Here is a 13,136-nt window from a genome sequence, read left to right as displayed (position 1 = left end):
GCGCCACCACAGGTCAGGTGGAAGTATACTATTTTTTAAATTAAAATAAGATAAAAAATGTCAACCTAATTATGAAAAAAGAGCCCCTAAAATTGTTCCTATCTCCATGTTCTCATAAGCTTATAATTTTTGAAATGTTGCATAGGTGAAAATTATTTTTATGATCCATTTTTGATAAAATTGACTCAGCATTTGATTTTTCTTCATTAGTGGGACATGATCAAACCAGTCTCCATCTCCATCTGTATTGATTTGCTTCTAATAAATAATAAAGGCAGCTAATGATAATTCTTATATACAAACTCATTTTTAGATAGAGAAATATCTTGAAATAGATAATTTTTCAGTGAAAATTTGACATAGAAGTACTACAACAGTGTTGTGGCATAACGAAGAATTGCTGCTTTTAAGAATTGCATTAATTATTAAGATGAATAAAACATGTAGGTTGGAGGTAAAGGAGGTATTTTTAACAGCCCTGTGAAAGGGCATGCACCTCTATTCTGATGCTGAGCAGATGGCTGGGACTGGTAGGGACTCTTGAAAACTCTGTGGTTAAATTAAGAAGCAGTGAAGACCTAAATTACTTTTATAAATATGATGTCATGGAAAAACTGTGATGTAACATTTTGGGGAAGCTGGAAGGTGAATTACAAAAATGTAAATGAGGAACTCAGAATCTCAGCTTGTATATAGGCGGAGGGATACGAGATATAGTTAGCCTGGGTGGAATCCAGGCATCCTGCCAGCCCTTGGGCACCGACACACTCGCCCTGGGCGCTGAGACTCTGGGACACCTCGTGAACTCTGCAGCGTTCCTCGTTGTGAATCTGCGATCTCTACCCCAACTCAGAAGCCTTCGCGGGATCAGGCTGTGAGAGCAGAACCAAGAGGCCATGAAAAGCAGGAATTGCCTTCAGGAGCACTGTTAAGCCTTTAAGAATGGAATGTAACATATAAATAATTGTTTTTCTGGTAGGGAAAGAAGGATGGCATCCCTTCTTCAGTATGAGGCTTTGTTCCTGGTCTCACGTATTTTTCATCTACCGATCCCAGAACTTCTCCATTAGCCACTCCCTCTGTTTTCTGAGTTCGCCAAAGACACCGCTCTGCTGTCTTAGATTTCCCCCTTTATTCTGAATTTGTAACACACTTTCTTATTAATCTCGGATGGATTACAATCCTCATAACCCAAACTGCATGATAATAAGCATATCATTTGCTACACATGAGGGCTGTATCTTTAGTGAAAAAGAAGCTGTTTTCCTTGGCAGAGTCTTTTTTCAGGGTGTCGGTTGTGTCACAGACATAAGTGGTGGAAGAACTTTCAGACGAGATGAAGTGTGCCTGATGTCCACATGGACTTCATATAAAGTGTGTGATGTAATTCTGATTGGCTTTTCTTCTTGCCATCACGGAGACAGACCTTCCCCGGCCTCAGTTCTCATGTATGTTCAATTGCATCACTTTCCATTTTTATTGAGTTTAGGGCTATAAAAGAAGCCAAAGGGATATTTTTATGGAAGAATATGATTTTTTTACCCTGTAACTATTTTCCCCTTAGAAAAGCCTTTTTCTGTTATTGTCTGCATAACGTATTTATTTAAAATTTATCTCATGGCTGTGATAATCTGAACGCTATTTCAAGCAACTGCCTGTTTAATATTTATAGACTGAAATAGTTTTTCATTATCAATCTGTTTTTATTAAAGTAGGTGTAAGTAGAACTTGCCCCCTTTTTCTTTCTATTAAATAACATTTTATTGGTCAAATTAATTTCATTTAAATTTCTGTCTCAATACTCCATTCTCACAGATTTCTACTCCAGTATTTGTAGAAGTGAACAAAAATCAGTCTTTTCACTATAAATGTCATTTATGCTTAGGCATGTAGAGTTGAAAGTTGTTTCAGCTTTATTTTCAGATGAATCAGTTTCATATGTGGAATCAGCTATACACTGTGCTGTCAGGTACAACTGCATAGGATTTGGAGCCATACCCTGAGAAGAGTGCTGATCACAACAGGTTTAATTTCTTTTATAACTTTAGATAATCCTAATCCTGACTTCCTCTCTATATTCTGTTCTTGTTTTGTGTGTGTGTGTGTGTGTGTGTGTGTGTGTGTGTGAGAGAGAGAGAGAGAGAGAGAGAGAAACTTCTTTTATTCCAGATAAAAATGATCATAGACTCACATGTGATGGTTATAAAAATAATGAAATATTTAATGGATTGCAGTACCTGAGCAGTGCTACCACCTGCTTATATACCAGAGCATGTTGATAATCAATTAGGATTCTCTCCCAGTGAACTTTTAAGCAAACTCAGAATCGTTCTTAAGAGTACCTTTTGGCCTGACCAAGTGGCGATGCAGTGGCTAGAGTGTTAGACTGGGATGCGGAGGACCTAAGTTCGAAACCCCAATGTCACTGGCTTGAGCGTGGGCTCACATGGCTTGAGCTCGGGCTCACCAGCCTGAGCGTGGGGTCACTGGCTTGAGCATGGGATCATAAACATGACCCCATGGTTGCTGGCTTGAGCCCAGAGGTCACTGGCTTGAAGCCCAAGGTCTCTGGCTTGAGCAAGGGGTCACTTGCTCTGTTGTATCCTCCCCCAACCCCCACCCCCGTCAATGCACATATGAGAAAGCTATCAATGAACAACTAAGGTTCAGCAATGAAGAATTGATGCTTCCCATCTTTCTCCCTTCCTGTCTGCTTGTCTCTATCTGTCCCTCTCTCTGACTCTGTCTACCTCTCTCTGAATCTGTCCCTCTCTCTGACTCTGACTACCTTTTGGCCAGCCCCTACCAAATCTTTAGATATGGCAAGAAAGATGAAACCTATTTGTCCCCAAATCAGTCTGACTCCTCTCTGAGAATGGGATTTTCCTCCATATAAACCTTTCTGGTAAATTGTACAACCTGAACACTTCAGAAGAGGGGGTCTCACTTCTTTTTTAGCATCTCACTCTGTTCATGCTCAGCAGTTATTGCCGGTAGCTTGGTTCTTGTTTATGCCAGTTTTAGTTGCTGAAAACAACCAAAAGTGCTGAATGAAATATATTTTAGAAACATACATTTAAAAATGCACGTGTGAACTGTCCAGTTAGAAAGAATCTCAGGGGCCAAAACTAAGCAAAAGCAGGGAACATTGATTATATCTTCCCATTAGCATTTGCTAGACAGTCACAGGGACATTTAAGAAAACAGACAGAAGCCTGGGCCTGCTCAAGATGAGGAGTCACATAGGAATTCCACCACAGCCACATAAAGCCGGGATCCCAGACAGCTTCACTCTTTAGTGCAGGGATAAACTAAAAATAACCTCCCCACTCTACTCTCCTCCCACTCAGACTAGGGACTTCAGGGAAAATTATATATTTTTAAAACTTTGAGCCAAGTGGAAGATGAAAAAACTAGCTTTGAGGATCTATAACCACAGCTGGCTCTCGCATGGACGTGCATTGTGAAGTGATCCCAAAGCCTTAAGTGGAGAATGTAGTCTGAGGGGTCCTTGTTCACTAGGGCCCAGGTACTGGCAGAGGCAAGCACTCTGGAAAGCCACATGTTAACTGAGGCCTCAAAGTATTTCTGTAGATATAGAAAAAAACATAAACACACAATATATATTTTAAATTACAAAACCTCTAAGAAAACAGGCCACTATAAGGGATAGCCAGTAGAAAGAACTTCAGAAGTTAGACTTTTAAGACAAACACTATGATATAAGCATGTTTAATGTGTGTAAATAAATAAAAGAAGGTATTAGAAATACAAATAAAAAGCAAGACACTGTAAAAATACCAAGCAGATTGAAAGAGAGCCAAATAAAAATTCTGGAAATGGGAAAATATAAATGCCAATTTCAAAGCTCAATGTATAAATACAGAATGGTTACAGAGAAGGGTCACAGAAGAAGAGAGGCTTAATAAACTAGAAAACGGAGCAGAAGAAATTAAATTAAAAAGATGCAATACATGCAAGATAAGTGGAAATACATAGAAGATAGAATAAGGAGGTCAAGCAAAACTATAATCAGAGTTCCAGAGGGAAAGATGAAATAGGGACAGAATCATTATTCAGAAGCCATATTTGAAGAAATAAAAGCTAAGAATTTTCCAAAACCGATGACAGGTGTCAATTAACAAATGTAGGATGCTCAAAGTACCCCAAATAGGACAAGTAAAAGGAAACCTATCTGTATCAACTAAAGCCATAAATTATCAGAAACAAAGAATACGTCATAGGAAGCAGTGAAAATATTTGTCCAAAAGAGATACACGAGTGGTTAATAAGTATGTGAAAATATACTTAATGTCATTAGTTATAAGAGAAATTCAGGCCCTGGCTGGTTGGCTCAGCGGTAGAGCGTCGGCCTGGCGTGCAGGGGGACCCAGGTTCGATTCCCGGCCAGGGCACATAGGAGAAGCGCCCATTTGCTTCTCCACCCCCCCTTCCTCTCTGTCTCTCTCTTCCCCTCCCGCAGCCAAGGCTCCATTGGAGCAAAGATGGCCCGGGCGCTGGGGATGGCTCCTTGGCCTCTGCCCCAGGCGCTAGAGTGGCTCTGGTCGCGGCAGAGCGACGCCCCAGAGGGGCAGAGTATTGCCCCCTGGTGGGCAGAGCGTCGTCCCTGGTGGGTGTGCCGGGTGGATCCCGGTAGGGTGCATGCGGGAGTCTGTCTGACTGTCTCTCCCCGTTTCAAGCTTCAGAAAAATACAAAATACAAAAAAAAAAAAAAAAAAAGAGAGAAATTCAAGTCAAAGCCACAATGAGATACTGTTTTATATCCATTGAAATGGCTATAATTTAAAAGGCAGGTACTAACAAGTTCTGGTAAGAGCATGAAGAAATTAGAACCCTCATATAATATTGGTGGGAATGTAAAATTCTACAGTCACTTTGGCAAATGATTTAGAAGTTCTTCAAAATGCTAAACATACAGTTGCCATGTGGCCTAGCAATTCTACACTTACGTATATACCCAAGAGAAATGAAAACACATGTCCTCACAGACTTGTACATGAATATTCTTAGTAGCATTATTTTTAATAGCCAAAATATGGAAACAATGTAATTACCAATCAGCTGGTGAATTGATAGACAAAACATGGTATATTCATACATGGGAATATTATTCAACAATAAAAAGGAATGAAGTACTGATACATACTACAACATGGATGAATCTTGAGGCATGGTGCTACGTGAAAGATGCTAGTCACAAAGGACATATATTGTATGATTCCATTTATATGAAATGCCCAGAATAGGCCAATCCATAGAGACAGATGGGAGATTATTATTTGCCTACGGGGGTGGGGGTAGAGGGTGGGGAATGGAGAGTGGCTTTTAATGGTGCAAGTTTCCATTTTAAGATGATGAAAATGTTCTAAAATTTTATTATGATGATAGTTGTACACTGTGAATATACTAAAAACAACCCACCAACTGTACACTTTAGTTAGGTGAGTTTTATAGCATGTTACATTTCTTTTTTCTTTCTTTTAAGTGAGAGGAGGGGAGATAGAGGACAGACTCTCACATGTGCCCTGACTAGGATCCACCTTGCAACCCCTGTCTGGGGCTGATGCTTGAATCAATTAAGTTATCCTCAGCGCCAGAAGCTGACACTTGGACCAACCAAGCTATCCTTGGTGCACGGGGGCAAAGCTCGAACCAACCAAGCCACTGGCTGCAAAAGTGGAAGAGAGAGAGGAGGGGGAGATGGAGGAGAAGAGAAGCAGATGGTTGCTTCCCCTGTGTGTTCTGAACAGGGATCTAACCCAGGATGTCCATATTCCAGGCTGACACTCTAGCCACTGAACACACCGGCTAGGGCCAGCATGTTATATTTCAATAAAGCTATTAAAAATGCAACTAATGAAGAAATTTTATGACTTTTATAGGAATCAATTTGTTGTACACTTTAATACAAAGAAACTATTTTTCAAGCTGAAAATTTGGTGAATCTATAAGGAAGAATTTATTATTTCACCATTAAGTGGGCATTTTTAACATACCCTTAAGTGATTAACAGATGAAGCATATTAAAAGATCAAAATATGGAAGACTGAAACTACCCTATTAAAAGTGTTATCAAAAGTCACCCACATATATAAAATATTGTACCCAGCAATTGTTGGATACATATTCTTTTCAAGTATGCAATATACAAAGTACATTTATGATAACTCACCACATACTGTGTCCAGAGGCGGATTAAGGTCGGTTGAGGCCCTGGGTGCAGAAGAAAATATTGGGCTCCTTACATTAGAAAAAGGTGTCAAGTTGGGGTTTTGCAGGGCCCTTCAGAAGTCAGGGCCCAGGGGTACGCCCAGTGCGCCTGCCATTAAATCCGTCTCTGACTGTGTCAATAAGCTATATATACCAAATTTCAAGTGACTAGTTTCAAACAGATCATTTTCTCTACTCACAATGGTAGTATAAAATAATAAGCACAAAGATAACCAGGAAACATGCATGTATTGGAGATTAAGAGTCATACTTGCAGTTTATTCAAGGATTAAAGAATAAATAATAATGAAGATGAGAAAATATCAAGGACTGAACAATCATGTCAATACTGCATAGCAAACTAATAGACGAGCTAAAATTATACTAACAGGGAAATTTATAGTCTTCAGGCTTATTTTATTATATATGGAAAGAAAAGTCTGAAAATTAGGGAAATAAGCATATAACTTTAAAAGTTAGCAAAAGAAAATAGAATACTCCTAAAAGGAAATTGTTTAAAAATAAGAGCAGAAATTAATGAAATAAAACATAAAATATTGGATGATCAAGACATCTGAAATTGGAGTATTTAACATGACAAGTCTCTGCTAAGTTCATCAAGAAAAAGAGTAAAAATGAAGACTATTAGGAGTGAGAAAGAAGACATAATCATAAATGCTATAGGTATCAAATGGGCTTTATGAAAATTTCTAATAACAGTAAAAATTTAGATGAAATGAAAAATTCCTGGGAGGAAAAACTTTTCAAAATTGACTCTAATAATTAGAAACATGAGTATTTCTATAAGCAACCAAGATGGATGAAGTAAGTAATGGTCTTTGGAAAGAAAATACCAGCTCTACATGTTTTTGCTGGTGATTTGTAATGAACATTAATGCAAAAAATTTCAATTTCATAAGTCATTTCAGAACACATGAAAGGAAAGAACATTTTCTACCCTACCTAAAAGGCTAAACTGATGCTAAAACCTGACAAAGACAGCATAAGATAGGAAAACTACAGACCAATCTTACCCATAAACACAGATATAAAAGTTCCTGACAAAATATTGGCAATCTGAATCCAGTGAAATATAAAAAAATATAACACATCACGACTAATGGAGTTTTTCATGGTAATGCAAGGAGAGAGTAATATTTTAAAAATCCATTAATGTAATTTATTACAATAACATATTAAAGGGGAAAATGTAATAAATCATGAGATGCAGAAAAATATTTGATAATATTAAACATTCCTTAATGATTAAAAAAAAACCCTCTTGCCAAAATTGTAATAAAAGGGAACTTTCTGAAACCTAAGAGTGCCTATAAAAAGCTAAAACAAACATGAAATTTAATGATGAAACATTGAAATTCTTCTCTTTAAGACCAGTTACAGGACAAAAGAGTCATCATTTCCACTGGCCTCTCTGTCTTTCTTGGCCTGCTGTGTGGCTGGTAGGGCTTCCCCAGAACACTGTGGTCAGAGGATAACTGGATGCTGAAGCTCACATTCCTTCTACAGGCCAGGCCAGAATAGGCGTACCTGACACCTCCTGCATTTGGCTGTTAGAAGCAAGTCATAGTCCTACCAGGTTCAAGAGGAGGGTAAAACAACTTCACCTCTGGTTGTGAAGAGCAGCATGGGTGTACATATAGGAAGAAATGGGTGGGAGTTATCTTTGGAGACCATCTACCACTGCTATGTATAAGAATTTCAAAATAGCACTTTTTATAATAGCAAAAAACCCTAGAAACAAACCCAAATGTTTATCAACAGCAGAAAGGACAAATAAATTGTGGTGAAGTCTTACAATGGAATACTGTTCTTCAATAAAAACGAGCAAATTGTATGTATAAGAACACAATATAATGTTCAGGACATAAGATTGAGTGGAAAAAGCATAATGCTAAAAAAAAATACACAGAGCAAACAGTTAAAAACCTAAATAGTATGTAAGAGTAAATTGTATATCATTTACATACAAAAATATATGGTAAACTTAACAGACAAGCAAGAAAATGACAAGCACAAAATTTAGAGTGGTAGTGATTCTGAAGGGAGAAAGCAGTAGATAGAAATGGCTTAGAACAAGATCATTCTAATAATCTTTTGTGCTGAATTGAATGATGAATATTTCTTGTATTATATTCCCTTATACTTTATATATATTTTATGTTCTTTTGTGCTTTCTCAGTATTTAACATAAAACAAAAACCCAAATACTTAGTTTTTGAGGGGCAAGTATTCTCTTTTGTCAGATAATGCCCTTGAATGATTGTTTCCATTGCGGTGTAGTAGAGAGGGTCTGAGTTGTGTCTTGCGTTAAGTACTTTGTTAGCTCCCTGTTGACCCTGTGAGGATCTTGGTGAATAAGCTTAGTGGTTTCATGGATGACTAGAAGGTTCGGCCGGGAAGCCATCACTCCACTGTGAACCTTGGTTCTCAGCAGGGTGGAAGGTAGAAGGCCACCTGCTGACCTTACCTTTTCTGTTTTGTCTATCCTCAGCTACCTTTACAGAGCTTCCCCAGACCCCAAAGACTGAGTGACTTCCAGGTCCATCATGTTAAGCAAACTTATGGCCTGCCTTGTTGGAATAATGATTATCAGCTATTAAAACTATAAAAATGAAATAATAAGTCAATTAAAGAGCACACACACACACAAAGAAGGAAATATAAGAGAAATCATTACTTCCCAATTATAGAGTAGTATGTGTGGCTTCTAATTTCTTGCGATTTTGTTTTACAGATTGATCAGCTGAAGCAGGAACTTTCAAAGAAGGAGTCAGAACTTCTTGCCTTACAAACAAAGCTTGAAACCCTTAGCAATCAAAATTCAGATTGCAAGCAACACATTGAAGTGCTTAAAGAGTCGCTTACTGCCAAAGAACAGAGGGCTGCCATTCTTCAAACTGAGGTAAGGCACTGTCTCAGGATTCCAGGCAGTAGACATTGAGTTGATAGAAAATGGGCTACCTGACCAGGTTTCTTTAGAAGATGCCTTATCTGAACCCTTGGAGCCAGAGGTATTTTGCATATCACGTATTTGGGGGATTTTGGAAAGGTAAGACTCATTGCATGTGTCATAAACTATATAACACTCCCAGTAGGGTTGCTGGGAGTGTTATACAAACACACGGATATTCTGCAGAAAGAAATGTCTAACCCTAAAGTAGGATGAATAGACTATTCAAGCAGCTTCCTGTCAGGTTATGTCAAGGGTCAAGGTTGTGCCACTAAAGGAGTGTGCTTCACACTTGGAATTTTTTTTTTTCATTTTTCAGAGCTTTTTGTTTTGGGAACCACAGGTAAATAACTGGATCTGGAATGGTTTTATTTTATCAAAAATCATTTGAAAAAGTCAGCATGTACTTACATAGGTTACCCCCCTCCTGGCACCTGTGGTTCCAAAGGTTTTTTACTTTCTAAGGAGTACCTTCAATTTTCAATATTCTTTTACCCACTGAAGAAAGTTGGTATTGTGTGAGTTTCTTAAAAGAAATGTGTTTTTTTTTTTTATTTCTTATTCACACTTGGGGGGAAAAAGCCAAATGTATGTTACTGCCCTATTTCCTTGCTTTGCTCCATTGGATTATATTCTTGGGGCTTCTAAGGAATGCAAAACACAACCTAGTTATTGTGTAAATAAAACAGTTGACAGAAAATGAATTATTACATGTGGGCAGTAGTAAAGAATGTGGTGACTCTCCCTGAGCTTGGTGTGGAGGCCGAGTACTATGTGGGTCACTTCAGGAGAAGGCACTCTAATTGAGATGTGTGTTCTCTCTTGTACTCTTTGAGCTATGTGTTTGAATGTGTGTATTTTTGGTTCTGTGGCAACAGATGGATTTTTCCTTAGTAGTTAATGGGGCCATTTAGTTCATCTGTCCCTCAGTGGGGGTGCAAGACAGTGTTCTCAGGAGAAAGGAAACAGGTTCCAGATTGGATAAGTCTTGGCATGGACCTGACTTAGCTCCTCTGCACTTGACATTGGCTAATAGGCAGTTGCTTGATTGGTTTAAACCAAAACAATAATTTTAGCTTCAGTGATGTAGATATTCCACATTGAAGAAATACATATAACTTTCAGTTGTGCATAGTTCCATTCTGAATGTGGAAGCATATTCTCTTTTTTTAAGGCAAAAATATAAACTGCACCATAAATTGGAAGGTGGTTTGTGTCTCCTTTGAAGAGGAGCAGTGAATAGTATCTACAATTGTGCTAATACTATAACCATAGCCACGTGTGTCTGTTTAAATTTAAACTATTAAAATTCAGTAAAATTTAAAATGTAGTTCCTGGGTAAAGGGGCCAAATATATGGTGATTGGAGATGATTTCACTTTGGGTTGTGGGTACACAATTATATTACAAATCATATCATAAAAATGTACACTTGAAACGTATATGATCTTATTAACCAATGTCACCCCAATAAATTTAATACAAAAAAGAAAAAATTAGTAAAATTTAAAATGTAGTTCCTTAGTCACAATGAGCCACATTTCAAGTATGTAATTGTCAGTTGTGGCCAATGACCACCATATTGAGTAGCATAGTATAGACCTTTCCTACGATCTAGCAATTGTCTAGAATAGAGATTGAAAACTATGGCCTGTGGGACAAACTTTGCCCTCTGCCTGTTTTTGTAAGTAAAGTTTTATTAGAACACAGCCACACTCATTCATATATGTGTGGTCTTTGGCTATAACCACAGAATTTAGTAGTAATAGAGATTGTATGGTCCGCAAAGCTGAAAGTATTTACTCTTTGGCTCCTTACAGAAAATGTTTTCCAATTCATGGCATTGCAATTTTGTAGGAAGAGGCCTGAGTGGGAGGCAGAATGCCTGGGTTAATCTCTCCCTAGCAGTCTCACTTTAAACAGGGCCAGAGAGTCCGCTGACCCTCATTCTAGAGTACAGATTCTTCTCCCCGGTTATTCACAAAGCAACTGATTGTACCCACAGTTGTCTTAAGTTGGCAATAATGCCAGCCTTACCACTAAAGTTAGGGTGATTGTGTTGCCGTGTACTGGGTAGGAGGAAATATGAGAAACAAGGCAGTCCGTTGAGGTATTGCCCAAGTAGGCAGTCAGACTCCCAGGTGGTTTCTCTCCAAAGAGAAAGAAGGAGAAAAGTTAGCTTAGAAGGCTAACTTCCTTTCTCTGACTGCCTTGTACTTGTGAGGGCTGTTTTCCCCAGCCTGTCACCTCTTTCTCATTTTCTCCTCTGTATTTTACCTCTCCTGAATTAATGTAGTCCAAAGGACACCTATGTGTATTTCATGAAAACGACAGTGGTGACATTATGTGGATAGCTTCCATTCCATGTTTTATAATTAATATGACCCAATAGAGAAATGGTGCTTTGAAATAGGAACAATTATTCTCCATGTGCAGGAAAGTGAGATGATTTTCTGGTCTTCTGCTTTGAAGTTGGGAGTGTGTGATTAATGATTTTATCAGATGGAACATCCAAGGAATTTTCTTTTGCCTTTTTACTTATTTAAAGATTTTTGTAAATAAAAATGAAGAAAGTTACCCACTGATGTCCATTTCTTAGAGGATCACAGGCAAAGGAATTTTGGCAACAGAATAAAATATATTAAAGTGATTTTCCCACCTCTCAAGAGTCTCCCTACCTTAGTGGGCGAGTATTCAGTAGATGAGATATGTTATGTTTTGTTATATGCCCTGTGAGAAAAAACCTGAGTTTAAATTCATATGAAAGATATGGGACTCATCCTTGGAGGAGGTTATGTGTGATATTTCCCTTCAGTTTGATTCCCAAACATTTCTTAAAATTTTGCCAATACAGAAGAGGGCTCTCTCTAGAATTAGAAGAAATTTGCTGGCTTCTCTGGAAAATCTATGCTACTAACTGGTTTTAGCTAGTTGTTTTTTGTGTTGTTTTTTTTTTCAAATATGGGATAAGTGACTGAGGTCACTGGCTTAACAGTTCATCTCTACAAGGAAGACTCTTGCTACCAGAGAATTTGTGTTTGGGAGGTGGCAGGATGAAGAGGAGGACAAGGAGTGGGAGGCAGGTTGTCTGGGTTTATGGCTATGTGGCTTGGCTCTTGGATTGGTTTGCTTTAACTTGTATAAATGCCCAGACACTCTTTGACATGTGTGCAGTAAATCATTGGAATAATAATTACACACACAGAAGGATACACCACATAGCTCTTAACATAACATTTTACTTTTTAAAATAGCTTCAAAGGACCCCAAGGCCAAGTTTCTTATTTTGCTACTTCCCTTGATGTTTTTTAGGTACTAACTTATCCCCATCTACCAACACACTAATTATGTGGCAGTAGAGATAATAAATTAGCTTTCTCTAGCACCTTGATTTTTCTGGATTTCAACACATAATTACCAACATATCCAGAAATTAAGAAGAAGAGAGGCCTTGGTATTATTATTCCTTGGTCTGAAGTAGAATGTTGTGTGATGAACACAGCATTTAGAAGGGGAAGGTGTGTGGACATATTTCAAACTTCCCATTGAATAACTATGACATGAATAAGACTTGAACTTCTCTGAGCCTCCCTGTCTTGATCTATAAAATGGCAGTCATTGTGCCAGTCTGACTCATCAATGTGAAAAGTGCTTTAACTCCACTAATGGGTTTTGGCTATAAATTGTGTTGATTAGCATCAATGCTGTTCTTGTTATTTTTTATTGCAGTCAGGTATTTTGGGGGAATACTCTACCTCACTCCTCTTCTTATCATCCATTCTGCGTATTCTCCCTTTGTAGGTCTCCCTTAAATTTTTGGTGTCTGCATTTACCAAGCTCAGACTTTTATATTTCAGTTGAGTTGTTGTTTCATGAAGATACCTGAAAGTGCCATCTAGTTTGCTCTATTCTCAATTGGTTTTCTAGCTAGTATA

The 13,136-nt window shown here is 38.1% G+C and overlaps 1 protein-coding gene across 3 annotated transcripts in view; it reads left to right on the top strand.

The window, feature by feature from the left end:
- ERC2 (ELKS/RAB6-interacting/CAST family member 2) overlaps positions 1–13,136 on the top strand; it is a 1,061,162-nt gene that overhangs the window by 377,565 nt on the left and 670,461 nt on the right. For all 3 annotated transcript variants that reach the window (XM_066351701.1, XM_066351699.1, XM_066351702.1), the window contains one exon: positions 8,987–9,154. In XM_066351701.1, the coding sequence (XP_066207798.1) occupies positions 8,987–9,154 (168 nt within the window). The remainder of the gene's footprint in view (positions 1–8,986; positions 9,155–13,136) is intronic.

This window comes from Saccopteryx leptura, chromosome 10 (assembly GCF_036850995.1).
Source record: "Saccopteryx leptura isolate mSacLep1 chromosome 10, mSacLep1_pri_phased_curated, whole genome shotgun sequence".
In the NCBI taxonomy this organism is placed as follows: Eukaryota; Metazoa; Chordata; class Mammalia; order Chiroptera; family Emballonuridae; genus Saccopteryx; species Saccopteryx leptura.
The sequence above is the reverse complement of the archived record's forward strand: the minus strand, read 5'-3'. Positions and strand labels throughout refer to the sequence as shown.